At 38.1% G+C, this 20,445-nt stretch overlaps 1 protein-coding gene across 2 annotated transcripts; it reads right to left on the bottom strand.

The window, feature by feature from the left end:
• Positions 1 to 354: 354 nt before the first annotated feature.
• Positions 355 to 18,980, bottom strand: rbpjb (recombination signal binding protein for immunoglobulin kappa J region b). 2 transcript variants are annotated; one of them, XM_077741603.1, is made up of 12 exons: positions 18,778 to 18,980; positions 18,179 to 18,250; positions 7,846 to 7,884; positions 6,660 to 6,755; positions 5,837 to 6,002; positions 5,029 to 5,203; positions 4,253 to 4,390; positions 4,069 to 4,181; positions 3,850 to 3,990; positions 2,787 to 2,942; positions 2,577 to 2,680; positions 355 to 1,793 (listed from the first exon to the last, which is right to left on the bottom strand). In XM_077741603.1, exons 4-12 carry the CDS (start codon positions 6,746 to 6,748, stop codon positions 1,466 to 1,468), a joined length of 1,410 nt encoding a protein of 469 aa, XP_077597729.1. In that variant the 5' UTR covers positions 6,749 to 6,755; positions 7,846 to 7,884; positions 18,179 to 18,250; positions 18,778 to 18,980; the 3' UTR covers positions 355 to 1,465. The 2 variants fall into 2 exon arrangements, with proteins under 2 accessions (XP_077597729.1, XP_077597727.1); XM_077741601.1 differs by lacking the exon at positions 18,179 to 18,250.
• Positions 18,981 to 20,445: the final 1,465 nt, after the last annotated feature.

The raw sequence follows: 20,445 nt of genomic DNA, 5'->3' as shown, positions 1-20,445 counted from the left end.
GCAATAATGCACTTTTTGACTTCGGATGGGTAAAATTTGAAGTAATAATTTAAGATAAAATATAAAAACATTTGATAAACAGGCAATTAATGATGATGGCATAACTTAATCCGCGGGTTTTTTTAATTATTTTTTTTGTACCCCGCCAATTAGCACACATTCAAGTTTACAGTCGAACTGTAAGTACACACATATTGCCTGTTTTTTTTCCACCTCCATTTTGGATTATTTGTCCTTTTTTGACGTAAAAAAAATGGTGGGCTATACAATATTGCTATTTTAATGAAATAAAAACACAGAGAAAGGCCTTGATATGTTTTTTCGGAAGTGCAACCGCTGGAAAAAAACAAAAAAAAACAAAAAAAAAACAAAGGCTCTGATGTGAAAGTACCAGTGGATAAATTAGACGCTGTTATTTCGTTTTTCCACTGAACTCATCATCATCAGTAAAGGCCACATTGAATTAAAAAAAAACCCAAAAAAGTCATTTTTTTCTGTTTTCGCTCACTTGGAAGACGCGGAATGGATTATAATTCCATATATTTAGTTTCGACTGTGAAAAATAAGAAAATAAAAAAAAATAGAAATAAAACTTGAAAAAAAAACGCTCCAGTGATGCGTGGGATTTCCATAAAAAAGGAGACGTTGCGCATGTATTGCAGGCAAGGCAGAGGCATTGCTTAAAGCTTTTTCTTTTAAAGACTTCATAAAAACCAATGAGGATTAAAAAATAGGCCCTCTGAGGTGGTATGTACACACACACACACACACACACTCATACACACACACACTCGCTTTAGTTAACAAGCCACTTTTCAAATTCCCCTCAAAAAAAGAAAACAAAAAAAAACCAGGAAGTAGGATTTTTTGGGGGTGGGGCTTAAGTTCAGAGGAAGAATTAAAAACTATTTGGTAACAAAAGTGTACAATATGTCTAATACAAAAAGCGTTATGGAGGAAAAAAAGTGTACCTTTTACTAAAGCTTATACATAATCCTTGGTCCAGAAAAACTACCTTTTTTTCGTCGTCCCATTTGCGTCCACTCGCCATGTCCCCGCCTCCTTTGCCGCCATTTTCTTGATGTGAGAGGAGGAGGAGGGGTGGGGAAGCATTTTTTTGGAAGGCAGTGCAAAACAGGAAATAACCAAAACGGCGTTCCCGACCTGTGACATCATGGCTCCTCCCTCGTTTTAGCCCAAGTGGGCGTGGCCTTTTCTTTCTTGGTCCACCTGGCGCCGCGAGCATCTGTAAATATTCCAAATGTTTCTGGCAAAAGAGGGCGGAGCCTTTTCACACTGCACTTATAGCGGCGCCAGCTAATTGACCAATCCGTTCGCTGAGGACAGGACGCCGGCGTCGCTATCCCGTCAAAAAGGGGCGCGTCCTTTTTTCCGGCGAATTCCGCGGTCCTTGCGCTAAGGAAACCAAGTGCAGTGCGAAAAAAATGAGGAGTGGGAGGGGTCTTTAGGAGACTACGGCGGCGGCGGCCGACGAGGACGTGACGGCTGAACCGTAGACTCCGCCCCCGCCGCTGGTTTCCGACCCGCCGCCGCTGTTGTTGTTGTTGTTGTTCAACAGGCTGGAATTGCCGGCTCGGAGAATGGCGCCGGCGGCGTTGCAGTGTGGGCGGGGTCCGGGTTCTGGCGTGTAGGTGAAGGTCAGCGAAGTGGAGTAGATTAGGCCGTCGTTTCGGACTAACGTGACGGGGACTTGGACCGGTTGCCGGACCCAGCGCCAGCCCTCGCGGAAAGCTGAGATGTCGGGGACTACGCATAGCATGCTTTCTGCACACCTGTGGACAGAAAGATGTTTTTAAAAAATTATTAAGGCACCATATTTTCTCGCATATTAGCCGCCAATGGTTGAATCTTACAATTACTCACGTATAAGCCGGCCCATCATTCCTAATTCTTACCTCCATATTCATGGTTTTAATAGGGAGTACCTACTATACTACAAATTTAAAAGTCTAATGACATAGTACATGTTTTTTTTGTAATTCCACTACTTTTAAAGTGGAAAAAATGAATATTTTTTTAAATATTCTTATGCTGTTGCTAATCAATGAGAGGAGGCATTCCAGAAGAGTCTACTGCAAAAAAATGAAGATTAAAGCAGTTCTAGATGTAGTGTCTCAGTTCTGTCATTTTAGAAAATGATTTTTGAACTAAAAACACAAAAAAATGGATTAAAAATGACAATAATTGATGTAAAAAAATCAAGAAATTTAATATACATTTATACTCTTCATTTTAGTTTGATCCTAAAACAGAACTGGATTAAAAGCCCTGAATATTAAGTTTTTTATAGATCTAAAACAATGTTTATGTTATCTTTTTTTGGTATATTATTAGATTTTACAAAAAGATTTTTGAACTAAAAACACAGAAAAAAATAGGTTAAAAATGACAATTATTGATTAAAAAGGGGGTAAATCAGGAAAAGTAATATACATCTATACTCTTCTTTTAATTTGATCCTAAAACAGAAGGTCAGCACTCATCATTTATTTTTTGAGACCACGTTATGGCCTTTTGTATTGGGTGATCTTTTTATTGAGTTGGCAAGGACGCACCTGTACATGGTCTCCGCCTCCACATCCCCAAACCACACTCGCAAATTGGGGGTGAAGTTCTGTCCCGTTAACTCCAGCATGGCGACGTCTCCTCCGCCGTTGAGCTGGACACAAACAAAATACAGTACAAATGGGTTTATAAAATGCCAATTTGACTGTAACTTTCATTCAAAGCGAGATGCAGGACATGAAAAAAGGAATCCAATTTACCTGTAGGCTCTCGACCACAGGCACAGGTGTGACAGTTGACTGTACGGGGCCCATTCCCTCGTAAAAAGTGTACTCGGCCTTGTCCGTGCTGATGATTGTCCAGGAGGCGCCGTCGTTGATCATCTCCTTGTTTGGTTCCTTTGGGCACGGCGTGGCCTTGAAAATGAAAAATGGATATTAGCTACGATTTCCTACAAAAATGAGATTTAAAACATTACATTATTCACATTTATGTCCTTTTATTTATTTATTACCTTATTTATCTCTTATTTATGTCTAAAATGTATTTTTCTGTGTCTGTATTCTCACCCTCTTGCTACTGGGACAATGGAATTTCCTGAATACAGGATGAATAGTTATTTAATCTAATCTAATTCAATATAATCTAATGTAATCCATTCTAATCTAATCTAGTAAAATCCAATTTAGTCTAATCTAATATAGTCTAGTCTAATATAATCTAAACTAGTATAATCCAAACTAGTATAACCCAAACTAGTCTAATCTAATCTAATATAGTATAGTCTAATCTAGTATAATTCACTATAGTCTAATCTAATCCACTATAATCCAATCTAGTCTAATATAATCTATTCTAATCTAATAGTCTAGTCTAATCTAATATAATCTATTCTAATCTAATAGTCTAGTCTAATCTAATATAATCTATTCTAATCTAATAGTCTTGTCTAATCTAATATAATCTATTCTAATCTAATAGAGTCTAGTCTAATCTAATATAATCTATTCTAATCTAATAGAGTCTAGTCTAATCTAATATAATCTATTCTAATCTAATAGAGTCTAGTCTAATCTAATATAATCTAGTCTAATCTATCATAATACAATCTAGCCTAATTTAATCTAGTCTAATCTAAACTAATTGTATTGGTGAGAATAATTAGATTTTGGAATCATTATTGGGATTTATTTGATTCCTGTTGATAAAATATATAGATATTTAAACGAGAGGATTTTTAGCTGTTACTGTGCCTTTATTTCAATGCAAAAAGTCTGCCACAGCTCAAAAAACTTTGGGAAAAACCTAAAGTACATAACTTACTTGAAATTGGATGATCCTTTCTTGAGAAAGGCACAGGTACATGCGTTCTGTATCCTTCAGGTAGAAGGCACATTTATGGAGTTGGGACACTGGGTCGTCGGCGTCCAATAGCGCCGTCTGCTTGTCCACTTTACGGATTATCTGCAAAAATTATGACTTTGTAAGCAAAACTATAAAACAAAACAAAAAAATACTTTGTTTTTAATTGTTTTTAGCTACCAGTCTGGGTAACGCCATCCCAGTAACCGAGCACACTAGCTTGACCGTTTGGCCGTAGTGGATGTAACCGTCTCGGACCGTAAACTCCTCCCCCTCCGACTCCTCGTCGTCCACTGTAATGTAAGACGAGTGTTTTTACGGTTTGGTTAAAAAAAGGACAGTTTTTTTGTGGGTAGATGCTTACGTAGGTGGATGTAGAATGCTCCCCATTGTTGCGAACTAGCGTGGAAGTTGCCACCTTCAACATGGAGGTAGCGCGTGCTGACTGTTTGGGAGCGTAGGCGGTTGAACAGCGCCACCTTTGTGCCTGAAGCGATGCACACTGGAAAAAAACATTAAAAAATAAATAAAATTTGAATCAGGTATTAAAAGAAAGATTAATTTGTTGACATTTTTCAGTCCATTAACATTTATTTGTGGTTATTTTCTGTTTTGCAGTAAGAAAACAACCATTATTTGGACTTAAAGGGTTGCTATACTATTTTTCACCAGTAGATGTCAGTAAATTAGCATTTATTATTCGTGGTTATTTTCTGTTTTGCAGTTATAGGGTTGCTATACTCTTTTTCACCAGTAGATGTCAGTAAATTAACATTTATTATTTGTGGTTGTTTTCTGTTTTGCAGTAAGAAAAAAACCATTATTTGGACTTAAAGGGTTGCTATACTCTTTTTCACCAGTGGATGTCAGTAAATTACCATTAATAATTTGTGGTTATTTTCTGTTTTGCAGTTACAGGGTTGCTATACTCCTTTTCACCATTAGATGTCAGTAAATTAACATTTATTATTTGTGGTTATTTTCTGTTTTGCAGTAAGAAAATAACCATTATTTGGACTTAAAGGCTTGCTATACTCTTTTTCACCAGTAGATGTCAGTAAATTAACATTTATTATTTGTGGTTATTTTCTGTTTTGCAGTAAGGAAACAACCATTATTTGGATTATTTGCCCAACTTACAGTCAGCGTTTTTAAGAGATTGCTTCTTTTTGGAAGGCTTGGAGATGACCTTGATCCTCTTGCTGAGGAAGACACCGATGTCGGCGCTGTTGCTGTAGAACATCTTGACAGACAACATGAAGTGCTTTCTCTTGTCGGAGTCGGATATGTACAAGGTTTTGGCTGTGCAATAATTCTGGAGAGGGGGAGAAGAAGCAGACAAAAATGAAATGATAAATCTAGACCATATATGTCAAAGTGGCGGCCCGGGGGCCAAATTTGGGCCGCCGCATTATTTTGTGTGGCCCGGGTAAGTAAATCATGAGTGCCGTGCCGACTTTCTGTTTTAAAATTAAATTAAAATAAAGAGTATAGATGTATATTACATTTCCTGATTTCTCCCCTTTTAAATCAACAATTGTAATTTTGTTAATCATTTTTTAGTCCAAAAATCATTGTAAAATCTAAAGATATATTAAAAAAGCTAAAAAAAAAACATTGTTTTAGATCTATAAAAAAATGAATATTCAGGGCTTTAATCCAGTCCTTTTAATCCATTTATTTAAACAAAATCTAAATATTATATCTAAAATGGTCTGTATCTCACAACTAAATTCAATTGAGCTCCCTTTAGAATTTGATTATTTTTAAAAGGTTGAGCTGGTAGTTTTTTGAGGACTCTTAAACAAATTACAGTATTTAGATATAAAGTACTGATCTGCTTACAAAATATTCAAGTTAGGAAACAAGTTCTGGAACCAATTCATTCCTTAAGTAGAAGTACAACTGTATAGATTTAGTTGCCGGCTTTACATACAAAGCATCATACCTTCCCCTCTAAATTCAGCTGCTGCATTTCCTGGTCGCTGTTGCCGATACCGATGAAGGCGCACGGCTGCGACTCTTGTTCAGAGCAGCCATCCCGCTCCATTTGTTCCTTCTTTTTCTTCCAGCCGCTGCCCATCAGGTAAACACATGGAGGTGGGCAGAAAAACCTAAAAAAACATGCACATATAAGGTTTACTTTTACAAAAGTTCATTTAAAATGATTGTATAAAACTGCATTCTTCGCATAAGCCCAAAAAAGTTCGAAAAAACAAATATTATTGTATTGAAGTTGCACTTTTAGGAAAGCTTTTTTTCTAAATTTGATCAGAAACGAACAAACATACATAATAATAATAATAAAAATGAAGAATAATAAAAAAGAGGCAACAGTGAACATAATTGTCAGGGGGTCAGATAGAGGAAAAAAAATAGTTGTAGACCCAGCCATAGTATTAAAAAAGTAACTTATAGTCCGGAAAATACAGTCGTTAACTTTTATATTATGTTTATTTTTCATAGTTGCATAGATGTTTCATAATTGGTAAAATTAGGTAATACTTTAGTTTTGAAAAAGAGATTATATAATTATACTTAATTTTGTCTTTGCATTTGATAAATTACAATAAAAAAATCATATTGACACCTCGTTGCAATTCACTCCTCCCACCAACAGAGGGCAACAAAACACCAACAAACGGCAAAAAAACTAATTTTCCTCATTCCCAATCCCTTAAAAACATTTCAAAACTCTTTCCATCTGACCTTGCACACTCCTGTGTGACAAACTAATAATGAAATGAGGAAAAAAAAGTGCGACCAATCACCTTTTCTCATTTCCATAAGATTTCTGGGCCACCTTTGCGTGCAGGATCATGACAGTTTGGTCCCCTCGTTCCTTCAGGTAATTCCTCATGGCTTCTCTAAAACAAAAAGACATTCAGGGATTAATTCAGCAAAATAATAGTGGCTTTGGCGTGGGTTTTTTAGTCAAAAAAACCTACACAAGACGCGTGTATATTGTACAATTATATTATCCCCCTTCGAGGCCTCTGTACCCCCCCTAAAAAAACTGCACTTATTCCCTCCAGCTGAATCCATTCGAGGATGGAGACACGGGGGGCGGGGCTTCACTGAAATTAACCGTTGATGACCGGCTGGAAGAGGGGAGGGGGGGTGTCGGAGTCGAGTCGCGCATCGCTCATGCACAGATGTCAGTGACACCTGACACGCAGCAACACCACGCCGCATGCTCGGGTTAGATGAGGGGGGGGGGCTTTGTTGTGGTAACCATGAGCCCCTCCCCTCGCAGGGTGTGTGGGAGGGGCATTTTTTTTCTCCAAGACTAGGAGGAAGGTTCAAAACTGGATCTTATCATATATTATTGTACATGCAGGTGAGTTGTTTCAAAGATGGTGAATTCAATTCTGCTGTTGTATTTTTAGTCAGGCTTTAGAGCAGACAGCTAAAAGGTGGGGCCTTTTTAGGGGAACCCCTGTCAGGAGTGAAAACAATACCCGGCACATTTGTACCGCCAATGAGGCTGCACACACATACACACACATTATGACCTAATACATTATATTACATGGATTTAATATTACCATAACATATTATGTTTGTTCTTAGCTTCTGATCAATTAAAAACCGCCTGTCAAAAATGTTATTTATACTCCAGTGCGACGTATACCGTATTTTCTCGCATATAAGCCACCCTGCGTACAATCCGCACCCTTAAAATTGCCTTAAAATCATTGAATTTTACAATTTCTCGCATATAAGCCTCCCCTGATTCACAATTTTCACTTCCAATGAAATAATTCATCCAGTAATGCTTGTTTTCTTACTGCAAAACAGAAAATAACCACAACTAATACATGTTAATTTGCCAACATCTACTGGTGCATCTACTATATCAACGCTCTAAGTCTTGTGCGCATATAAGCCATTCCCTTGAGTCAGTCATAATTTTTTATAGTTACAAATATGGCTCATAAGCTGTAATTTTCTCACCTGGTTAGCCGCTGTGGCTGAGGGCGCTCCCCAAACTTCCTGAAAAAGATGAAGAAAAAAAAAACAGGGTGCCATTAGTTATCTTAATGCAAATAATTTTCATATTTTCGAACAAAAAAAGTACTTTCAATGCATAAAAAATACTTCAAATGATATTAACAAGGACACTCCAGAGGAAAGATAAGAGAGCCGCTATTGGCTAGAATCCCTCGGAAAAATGAGGGCGATCAATAAGCTTCCCACGGTTAGGCAAAGTACAGCAAACGGCGCTAAAGAAGCTAGCAAAGGTGAATCCGCTTCTCACAAAGCAACACTTTCAAATACTAATTCATGCTTTGATCCCATTTCAGCTGGATTACCATACTGCACTTTACTTTGGAGTCAGCCAGTGCCCCCCTAAATCTTCAACTCCTTCAAAATACTGCATCTCACCTCTGAACTAGTACACATAAATCCTATTCTGACAGCCTGTGCATATTAACCTCCCCTGGGGCTATACGGGTTGACTGTACGGTAATCCCCTTTCAACTCTGAATTTTCGTTGAAGTTTTCGTAAGTAGAAGTGTACTTTATATGTAAAATTCTCAAATTCGTTCCAGTCTTCACAAAACTACCAACTAAACCCTTTAAAATTGGTCAAAATGTCCCAATTTTGTACCCCGTATTTTCACGACTATAAGGCGCACCCTATATGAATGACATTTTTCCATATATAAGGCGCACTGTATTATAAGGCGCACTGTATTATAAGGCACACTGTATTATAAGGCGCACTGTATTATAAGGCGCACTGTATTATAAAGTGCACCCTATATGAATGACATTTTTCCATATATAAGGCGCACTGTATTATAAGGCGCACTGTATTATAAGGCGCACTGTATTATAAGGCGCACTGTATTATAAGGCGCACTGTATTATAAGGCGCACTGTATTATAAGGCGCACTGTATTATAAGGCGCACTGTATTATAAGGCGCACTGTATTATAAGGCGCACTGTCTATTTTGGAGAAAATTTAAGACTTTTAAGTGCGCCTTATAGTCGTGAAAATACGGTATGTACGGTTTAGGGTCCGCTGATTCAATATCAATAATTTTACCCAAATGGTCAGCTACATTATGCGCACAGCTATTGGCCGGATACCATCGCGGAGAAGGGGGGGTGGGGGGCGGTCACGGCAAGGGCAGCCAAGTTGCACACTAAACTCCTATTTGAAGGAAAGGAGCTGTATGAGAATTCCAGAGGTTAGGAAAGACGGTGACTGGGACGACGGCAAAGTGCGCCCGAGCTGGCGTGGCGCTTGGCACGGCAATCTGGCGTGTGCTTAGCACGCGCGCCCACCCAAGCCGCAACGACAGAAAGTATTCCACCACCATGCCTTCTGGAATCATAACATTAGGTGTATTTGATTTCAATATACCACACTTTAAGACAAATATTGCAAATTTTGTACATCCACCCAACTCAAAATAGTGTTCACTACAGTCATATTCATACCTGGCAACCTCACTCACCTTATTAATGATTGCAATTCTCCTTATTTAGTAATAATAAATGCAACATGGCACATATTTACTCACATAAGTCAAAAAAAATGGCCGGTGCGCCCAATCATTGGATGCACCTTGTGTATGCACTAAATTAAATATACTGTAGATCACCGTATATACCTATCTATACCTATCTACATCTATATCTATCTACATCTATACCTGTATACATATCACTGTATGACAGCTTGACTGTCTGGGTACATTGCTTGCTGACACGCTATATTTATGGGTAAAAAATGTCCTTAAAGTGGACTGAGCGCCCAATCAGTGGGTGCGCCTTGTGTATGCACTAAATTAAATATTCTGTAGATGTCACTGTATAACAGCTTGACTGCCTGGGTACATTGCTTGCTGACACACTATATTTATGAGTAAAAAATGTCCTCAAAGTGGACAGGGCAGGGCGCCCAATAAGTGGGTGCACCTTGTGTAAGCACTAAATCCAATATTCTGTAGATGTTGCTGTATAAGAGCTTGACTGTCTGGGTACATTGCTAGCTGACATGCTATATATATCTAATGAAAAGGCAGAAGTGATTGACTTAAAGCATGACAACATTAGCAATCCACCATTATATTTCCGTCTGCTACCAGTGACCGAGACCACCCGGATTAGAGCCCAAATGGGTAAAACGAGTACAGTTTCCCAAGAGCAAATTCAATGACAGTTGAGCTGTCTGATCCTTCTGGCTACCCAACCCAGGTGGTCTGGAAACTAGCCCGAGATGCCCCTGCTTGGCAACAAAAACTAAGGACAAGGAAGCCTGCACTTAAACCGTGGCACGAGGCACCGACTCCATCTGGCTTTGACATGAGAGACCTTAATGACAGAGGCCGAAAAGCCATTGAAAGAGCTCCCCGTTGTCCCTCCCCTTCATTTGACTTCCCCGCAACGTTGTCCCTTTCGACCTCACTCTCCATATGGTCTCTTGAGCAACTCCCTTTGGCCTGGCAAGCGCTCAACGTGGTACCAACCGGATACCAAAACGGCAAAATGTGGCTACGGAGACTCTAATAATACCAAGACATTTCCGTCCCACATTGACTTTCCAGTTCCTTTGACAGATTAACAGCATTAAATCACGGTAGAACTAAAATACAGACATAGAAAATAGGAAAACACATCAATATTAAACATAGTGTTAGCATTGAGGCTAAAAACAAAAGACAGTCAACAGTAATACCTCATATATCGCAGTTAATAGTTTCCAAGACCTGCCACAGGACTCTCACATATTTATATTTACATATATGTATATATTTCAGATTCTAAATGCAATAATTTCCTATCAAATGACCAAACACGCCCACTTTAATGACTTTTATCAACATTTTTGATTAGCTTGAATCAGTAGGGAACAACAATGACATTGGGTTTCATATTCTAAAGTCTTTACGATTAAAAACAGACATAATTTTGAATATTTTGTTTAAAAATAAACATTACTGGGTTTAAATAGGTAGTTTATTAGGATATAATCCTACTAGTCTATTAGCAATTGGCTTATTTAGCAATTATATCACACATCGGTAATTACCGTATTTACTCGCATATAAGCCGCCTAAGGATAGTCTTCTGGATGTTGCCTGTACGTCAACAAATCCAAAAAGGAAGTCAGGTGAGCAGTACAACCAAGAAATGTGTCCGTAGTGGTCTAGTTTGTCATCCCTAGATAAGATGGTGGCGCCCTTGGAGTTATTTTTCACATTTTATGAAAAACATGGTTCATTTTTTCTTTGAATTTCATTCATAAACACCCAAATAAATTATGTTTACCCTTTTAATCTGTTTATCTTTTCTCTATTTTGAAATAAATGACCATATCGACCGCATTATAGCGCTTTGTCTGTTACCTTACAATTTTGAGCATGCCAAGTCTAATTTATGCGCATATAAGCCATACCATTGATTCAGTTAGAAATACGGCTTATATGCGAGAGAAAATACTGTATCTATCAGCTAATATAGTCTACTAAAATGTATCCCTATTATTAAGATCCCCAAATTTGCTTTTGAGAACCTGTGCTATCCATCTTTGGTTAAATTTTGTCCAAAAAAACGAATTGAATATTGAACACGGCCATCTTGTAAAATGAAAAAATATGTGGCTAGGTTGTACTTTCAGGGTTAAGATGGGTCATGTGTATGGGAGTCGGGGGGGCTGTCAGGAAAGAAAAGAGTGGGGAGTGAGGCCTTGAACCCTGAATGAACCACACTTTTCCCGCTTCTCATTCGCCGGTGGAGTGGATGACTCACTGCGAGCACCCCCGGGGGGTTTGCTGCTTCGGGAGAGAAAAATCAACCGCAGCAATAACCTAGCGCTGGTGTTTTGGCCCCCGAGAAAGGATTCTAGAAGCCCTTGGGCCGTTACAAGGATTCCCAACCAGATTTTGGTCTGACTAATGGACGCCTTAACATGCCGGGGTGGTTGTAAGATATTGACAATTCTATTAAAAATAACCGCAATGCCAAAAAAATGAGTTAAGTTCTGCAATGCAAGATATCTACTGACTCAGGTGAAGTTTAGCAATGAGTATCAATGCATTTTGATGTTAAATATAGTAATGGTGGTACTATAATTCACATTTTTTTGTATAATCTGGTTTAGGGGGAAATTATTCATGCACTATTATGTTATTTTGCATGTTATTTTTACATTGGGGTCGCCATAACAACTGTAGAATGGATTGTAATGATTATGAGATGCAGGACAACACAGAGTTGATCCACTAAAAGGTTTAAAGACAAACCAAAACATGCAAAATATTATTTTTTCTGTAAAAGAATGATATTTAGCATGTTGTTGTCTCTAATTCCTGCATTTTTAAACTTATTTCATTATTTTTGGATTTTAAATTCCTTTTCCGGGTCAGTTCTTTGTTTTGGATTTTTAGCTAATAAAATTGAGTAGTTTTTTTCCATTTGATTGCGTGTTTTTTACTTATAGTCTGAAAAATACAGTATTTTTTTTGACAATTTGGCCTATGAGGTCATTTAGTTCAAAACAGAGAAAAGATAACAAAATAAAACACTAAACAAAATTAATTTTGACGTCTATGAATGAAATTCAAGGAAAAAAAAAACATTATCTTGCATAAAACGTGAAAAAAACTCACTTGTGCTTACCATTGCTCGCTCAGGGCGCCGTCAACTTACCTTGGGATGACAAAGTAGACCACCATAGACACACTTCCTGGTTGTACTGCTCACCTGACTTCCTTTTTGAATTTGTCTACGTGCGATGATTTTTCCCTTCAAAGTAAAACATTTATATTTGTTATCAAAACAATGAATATATGGAAGAAATAGTAAAATTAAACAATTTTAAGGTTGTGGCTTATACACGGATGCGACTAATATGCGAGAAAATACGATTATTCCAAACATAATGTAACGGAAATTGTGACATTAGTGTTGAAAGAATATCACAGAAACACGAACTGAGCAATTTAGCAAAAAAAATACACATGGCATGTTACTTTGGGTTATTTAAAGGCGGACCTTCTGGACCCTAACGAGCGCGGTGCTTTGGGCTGCGCAAAAACATCAAAACACCATCTGTAAAACAGCCTAAGCTTTAATTACCATGTATATAGTTATTTTTTCCACCAGTTAGCATATAGTACATTTTCATCGCTAACACAGAAGTCCCCACCCACTCTGTTCCATTTAATTTCCAGACCAGAGTAAATCTAAACCAGAATATATTCTATTATTTTTGGCTAAAGAAAGTTTACTTTTGATTACCGTATTTTCACGACTATAAGGTGCACCGCATTATAAGGCGCACCCTCAATGAATGACATGTTTTCCATATATAAGGCGCACTGTATTATAAGGCACACTTTCTATTTTGTAGAAAATCTAAGACTTTTAAGTGCGCCTTATAGTTATGAAAATACGGTAATTGCTATTGACTTCTTCCAGGTATGAAGCACTCACTACACAGTCACCTCTAGAGCCAGCCATTGTTGATGTTTTGGATTTTTTGGTATAAAATCTTGAAGTGGGGGAGGAGCTATATGATGGAAGATTTTGTAAGCACTGGATTATAAGGCGCACTGTCTATTTTGGAGAAAATGTAAGACTTTTAAATGCGTTCGCCTTATAGTTGTGAAAATATGGTAATACCTTCCCTTAAAAAATACACATTTGTACTCCCTATCAAAACCATGAGTATGGAGGTGCCCTGGAGCAGCAAAGCGCATTGTTCTTTTAACCGCCATCAATGGAGCGCCTTGCTAAACGACAACCATAGCCGTTACTTCATTGTGATTATAAGCAAGCACCAGAAACCTCCTGACGTCAACGGCCACAGGAATGCCACCAGGCGGATTCTTCTGTGAAAAAGAGCGAGCGGCGGCGGCCTTAGCTAAACAGCCTCACAATGCGGAGATACGCGAGGCGATAACGGCGCACCTTTCCTGGAAACCCAACGTGTCGTTTTCACCGCTGTTTTCCTTGACTATTTTCCTGACATTTGAGAACTCCCTGTTGTGCCCTTGTCTCGCTTTATGGCGGATCGGGAGAGGGGGGGGGGGCGTTTGGAGGGGGGAGCAAACACTCGAGGTGGTGTCCCCCACAGGCATAGTTGCAAAATTCTTTGTAAGACTGTACAAAAAGCTGGAGGGGGAAAAAAAACCTCTGGTAAAAGGCATAAAATACATTCTGAAACCTGATTAAATGGCAGCTTAATGGTTTACTGATTTATAAATACAGATGCTCCCCTACTTACGAACAAATGGTAGATACGAATATTTCTGCAAATTGCGTTTATGTCGAAAAATGTTCGTAAGTTTGAGTGCAAAGAAGAGGCAAGCCATTTCATTAGAAACCAAAGTGGCAATAATAAAGAAGCTTGATGCGCGTGAGAAAGTGGTGAGCATTGCACAGGAATACAACTTGAATTGTTCCACCATCAGTACTATTTATAAACAGAAAGATGGAGCAGCAGGACTAAAATATTATATATTATATTATACACAAGTCAATTGAATGATGCCATACAGTGCTACCACATCATTTATGATGAAAAAAAGAAGAAAACTGCAATAGTCATTAGATAGCTTCTTTCAGACAGTTTGTAGTAAATATCTCTCTGTCTAATGTATGTATACAGTACTGTATGTATTCTCTCCATTTTATCAAATGTATTTTTTCAGTACAAACCAATGCTGGTTACTTATACAAGCCTTAAACATACAAATGCACTTATATAACCCTTCAATATACTTATATAGGTCTTAAACACAAATTATAATACAAAATACAGCACTGAATCAACATCAATTTGAACACTTCCAACTTATGAACACTTCCAACTTATGAACACTTTCAACTTATGAACAATTTCAACTTACGAAATTAATTGGTACCAGAACAGTTTTCCTAACTATGGTCCTCACACAATTACCAACTAAATCCTTAAAGATATTTTCTGAATGAACCATCCTAGCAAAAAATGCTGCTGATGCATTAGCCACCATTCATTGGCAAAAACGCAGGTTTCAGGAAACTCTCTTGGAAAAAGACAATTGGTGTAAATACGAAGCCGAGTCGTTCCAAAGCGTGCGTCAGCGTAGCGGCATCCGCGGCTTGTGGCATTAGCGCTGGCGTACGCCGACTCCTTCGCCAACAACAACACAACGGAGAGCACTTTGGGGCCCCCATCAAACATGAACGCGGGCCTTTTTGCAAAACCACACCACCGCCTGTCGATTTACACCAGAATGTTCCGTCCAATCTTTGCCAGGCAAACTCGGCTTTGACGGACTCCAAAAAGTCAATCCGGCGAATGCTAAAACCACACGTGACGACTTAATAACTGCCAATGCCACACACTTATGGCCTATCTTGCCGACTATAAAATGTAGCCATCTGATTGGCTAATAATGCTTCATATAAGTTTTTCGTAGATTTTTTCACATTAAATAATTAAAAATGTATACGATCAATTGACATTGACGGGAATGGTTTATTAGCCAACTACGATAAAACGATAATTATCGTGAAATAATTTGTGTCAAACTTTCGATAATTTTAAACTGTAGTTACACCGATCAACCACCACAACAAATGGGGGCGCTGTTGCGAGATGAACGCTAGTTCGAGACCAATGCTCAAGAAGAAGAGGATGATGAGGAAACATGTTTTTAGCATGTTAGCTATAGAGACTAACGTTGTATGAACGCAAAAGGACAATAAAATGGCCGAAATTTGCGATTATGACATGCAGGACAGGCATTTCTTTATCTTTTTTGTTAATAAAGTAGGATAACACTTACAGTCGAACCTCTACTAACAAAATAATTGGTTCCAAAACGTAACTTGAATATTTTGTAAGTAGAGGTGTACTTTATATGTAAATTCGCTAAAAACAATTCTCTTATTGACTAAATTTCAAATTTAAAACAAAAATTATCATTATAATTATCAATAGACTGCTATTTTTTATCATGATAATTTTTGTGATATCACCCATCTCTACTACACACACAATCAATTTAAGCCAACATGCAAAATGCCATTTTAGCCCTCACAAAAGCAGCACGCTTAAATGACGACTGCAGGGGTCCAAAATATGCTACGGTCTGGCTACGTTACACCACTTTTGACAGGGTGGCTTAGGGCTCCGAGGTGGGGGGTGCTAAGATTTTTTTTTCCGCTCTGGGCCAAGCCTCCGCCACCATAAAGGTCAGCGCGTCGACATCTGCTGCTCTCTCGGAACCTCTCTTTTCATGAAAAGGGAAGACGAGAGGACCCTCGGGGAAAGGACCCACGCGCTCCCACACAAACCCTCTGTTGTGTTGCCGCGCTAGCTATCAACCGCAGCCACGCGGGTGAAAATAACAGAAAGCTACGGGCACACCTTGTAGCTAACTAGGGAGTTGGAGCAGTTTTAAATTGCCCTTAAAACAGGGGTGGGCAAACTTTTTAACCCGAGGGCCATATTGACTTTAAAAATTTGACAGATGGTTCAGCACAAGATAGGATACATATAAAAAAGTGCATCCGTTAACAGTACATATGAAACATAAACAGAAAAAAAGGACTAAAGTATTAACATACTCATCACTCATCATTCAAGTAAAAAGTATAAAGTACCAAGCCAAGTAAAAAGGAATGTATTATGAAATATTAAAATGTTATTTAAAAAAGATAGAGAGGCTGTAAAACACAAAAAAACAAATAAGAGTGGACACAGCTACTGCCACTGGCTTCCGCGTGGAAGCGCCATCTTGGGGAAAAAATATATTAAAAAAATTAAAATACAGTATTTGGACATTGTCTGCGGGCCGGATTAAAACTCCTGGTGGCCCAAATGTGGCCCGCGGGCCATAGTTTGCCCATTGCTGCCTTAAAATCATTGAATTTGACAATTTATCTCATATAAGCCCCCCTTGCATTCACAATTTTCACTTCCATGTTGGTTGTTTTAATAGGGAGTACAAATATGTTACTTTGAAGGGAAAATCTTAAGAAAAATCATCGTTTTAAATAAATGATATTATTGCGTTATTGCGTTTTATCTTGCAGTTTAGTACATTTCAAGCCTAATTTATGCGCATATAAGCCATACCCTTGATCCAGTCATCATATTTTTAGCGACAAATACGGCTTATATGCGAGAAAATACCTTAATTGATCCAATAATAAAATAATATTAATTTGTCCAACTTTTCTCTACAAGGTGATGAGCCAATAAGTTTTGGCTAGTTACAAGAATCTGTAAACTATTATAATTATTTTTAAATCATCAATGGCAGCCTTAATCCTGGAAAAAAAAACAATTACAGTAACTCACCACTTTGCGGCTTGGATCCTCCAAATAGATAAAACATTTATAATGTAGTAATACACATAAAATGAGAAAAAAGTGGTCAGCATTGAAAAGAAATTTTACAGTTTTAAACGGCCAAATAATACAAAATAAAAACCATTAAAAAACTGTCCTTACATCGTAGTTATTCATCTGTTGGAGCAAGTCTTGGAACCTTTTTAACTGCAACAAACCAGACATTACTATACATTTAAACACATATTCTTGTCCTATTTTATTTTAGCATTTAGTAATCTTATCAAAGTCAAATTAGGGTGGGAAAAAAAGATAACATTTATACTCCTACACAAACGTATCAGGTTGAAAATGTTAGTATTGTGACAAAAGTAAGTTGTTGATACGCCCAAACAGTGGGGAAAAAAAACACAGCAAATGATATCACCCGGACAGGTGGCCCACCACCCAGACTTGACCTTTGTGACCTCTAACAGGCTCCCCCCTCCCCCATTTAACTGGAAAAAAAAACCTCAACACACATGGATAAACACACAAGACACATTCAATGAGACCCACATATTACTGTCCCTGCATTTCATTCCGTTTTCAACCATTTTATCCTCACAAGGCTCACGGGGGTGCTGGAGCATTACCTAGCAAACTATAAGCAACAGTCAGGTTAGTTTAAATAAAATAAAAAAGCTTTAAAATCAGTTTGGAAAACCAGAGTATAGTTATTTTCTTTAAAAAAACAGCTTTCATTTAAAATATACAATATTTTACTGTAGGAAAAAAACATTACGTATTAAAAAAAACTTTTAACTTGTACTTACATGTATTCCTTGAAGTATACATTAATAAACAGACAATTCATTTAACCGTATTATAGAAAATACCCCAAATGACTACTTTAACAACAAATTAAACATGTTTTCCACCCCAAATACTTCATTTTTCAACGTAGGAACACATTTTTTTTCGATAAAAACTACTTTCTTACCTTCTCGTAGGGTTTACATTGTAGGTCTCCTAAGAAAAACTTTACTTTCACAATTATCCTTAGGTTTCTTTCCTTTAAAAAAACAAAAATAACAACAGTTTTCACACTGTTAAGTCTGTTTTTCAAGTTTCGGGGAAAAAACACGACTTTATTTTCACCAGCTTGACGAAAGCAACAACGTGATTCACCCGGAGACTCCTAGCCGGCGTCCATTATCGGACACCTTATTGCCCATAAACCACACTCATTCTCCGGCTAGAAGGTCCGGGGAAAGACCGGAGAATTTAAACCCGTTCCACCACACGCTTTCCCAGTGTTTGTACTCGAAAACACACTTCATTTTGTTACCATTTTTGCTAGCTGGTTAGCCTCTATGCTAACTACTCGCGTGAAGCTAGCTCACTAAACACCGCAGCAAACAGCGGGGACAAAAAAAACCGCTTTAAACACCAGAACAAAGAAACAACGTTAGAAAGGAGCCATAATGGCGGAAAGGGGGAACTACAAAGCCGATAGAAAGCTCATAAATATACAAGAAAAGCACGCTTGGTAAATTGACTTGAACTCCCCGACACCAAGCCTCCGATTCTCAGACTCACCCTGTCACAACAGGCGCCATCTTCCACAAACTCTCATCAAAACTCCAATACTCGCGATATCCTTTTTTTTTGGCCTCTCCCCGGAGCCCCGGCGGTCCGTCGAAACAACAAGAGCCCGAATGAAGGTGTCGGTTCCAGGGAGAAGGGAGAAAGGGGGTGGGTAAGGAGACACAAGACAAGGGGAGGCCACACTTTGGAAACGGGGCGGGTGGGGGGCAGTGAGCGAAAAGGGCAGACGCCACAACAACAGGCGTGGGAAAGTTCCCAGATCACGCGAGAGTTCCAAAACTCTCACAATAGGAAAGTGCAGAGAGGACGCTCGTTCTCGCGAGATCTATCCGCTGCCCTTTTCCCACGTGTGTACCCGCCTTGTAAATCATTGAGAGAAGAAAAAACACTTTTTTTCCCACACTGGTGGCATTTTGTGCCGGGTTGTGGTTCAGTGACTAAATTTGTAGTCTATTAATATTACTATTCATTAAAAAAAGATTTATATTTTGCTACCTTTTCACAGGAAGTTGGAAGCTAGTCATAGGTTGACCTTTGACCCTATTGATTGGGTTGTGACAATTTTTGGTCGTTTAAAAACTGTAAATATGAGAATTTATTATGTATATTGAAGTATAAAATAACAACGAGGACAAAAAAGAGCAATAAATGATAACAAATACTAATGTATAATATTTTTTAAAATAATGCATAAATAAGTAGTCAACAACATAAATATCATACCTGTCAACTGGTACGTTCTCGCCGTAATTGGTACAACTGAAAGCCCATTTTTATATTGGTACGCTGTACACATGAAAATGGTACGCTAAACGGTGATTTTGAGAAAAAAAAATAAATTAAGGCACTTTCTAGCCATTTTTCACCATCCGCCATTGTTTCTTCCCGGAAACGCATGTCTGCCAAGTGATATATGTACCGGCGCCTCTGATTGGCTAAAAAAAAAAGATCATGATAAACATTTCGTTTTGTAACACTTTCACCATGTGATTTCCGTTTCCTGTTCCCTTGTTTATGTTTACTTTCATTTGATCAGCTGTTTCTGGTCTGTTTACAAGTCAAGAATGTTCGTGATTTTTTACAAAAAAGTAAAGTGGTAAGATTTTCCATGTATTTATACATATATGTAAGGGCGAAAACAAAATTTGGTAAGATCACAAATGGTTCGAGGTTGACAGGTATGAAATATTTTGTCATTGTTGTCCTTTTTAGCAGAAAATAAATACTTTGAGTGAATTGGACATCTATTGCTGTCACTGGCAGGCTGTGAGTTTATTTTACATCACTTCCTTGTCATTTTACTTCCTGTAAATATTAGATCATTTCCTATTGATTTGGAGGGAATTCCCAGACTACTTCCTGTGTATTGGTCACTTTTTGCTAATTTGGTGGCATTTTAAGGTTCTTTGTTAACTCATGCATTTAATTTTGTATTTACAGTATGAATGAGTGACAAAGTTAGGCATAGCACCCCCTCGGGCTGTATATTTGGGTTCCACCATGTGTCAAGGGAGAGAAATATAGAAGTTGCGTTTCAGCACAATTCCCCTGGGGAACGTTCCACTTCCTGTTTAAAATGGGGAAACAATGGTGTCAACTCATGTGAATGGGCCATACAGGGCAGATTAGTGCATTTGCCATCACATTGGGGAGTCCCAT

Source organism: Stigmatopora nigra, chromosome 20 (assembly GCF_051989575.1).
Source record: "Stigmatopora nigra isolate UIUO_SnigA chromosome 20, RoL_Snig_1.1, whole genome shotgun sequence".
Taxonomy (NCBI): Eukaryota; Metazoa; Chordata; class Actinopteri; order Syngnathiformes; family Syngnathidae; genus Stigmatopora; species Stigmatopora nigra.
This window is presented reverse-complemented; position numbering and strand designations above follow the sequence as displayed.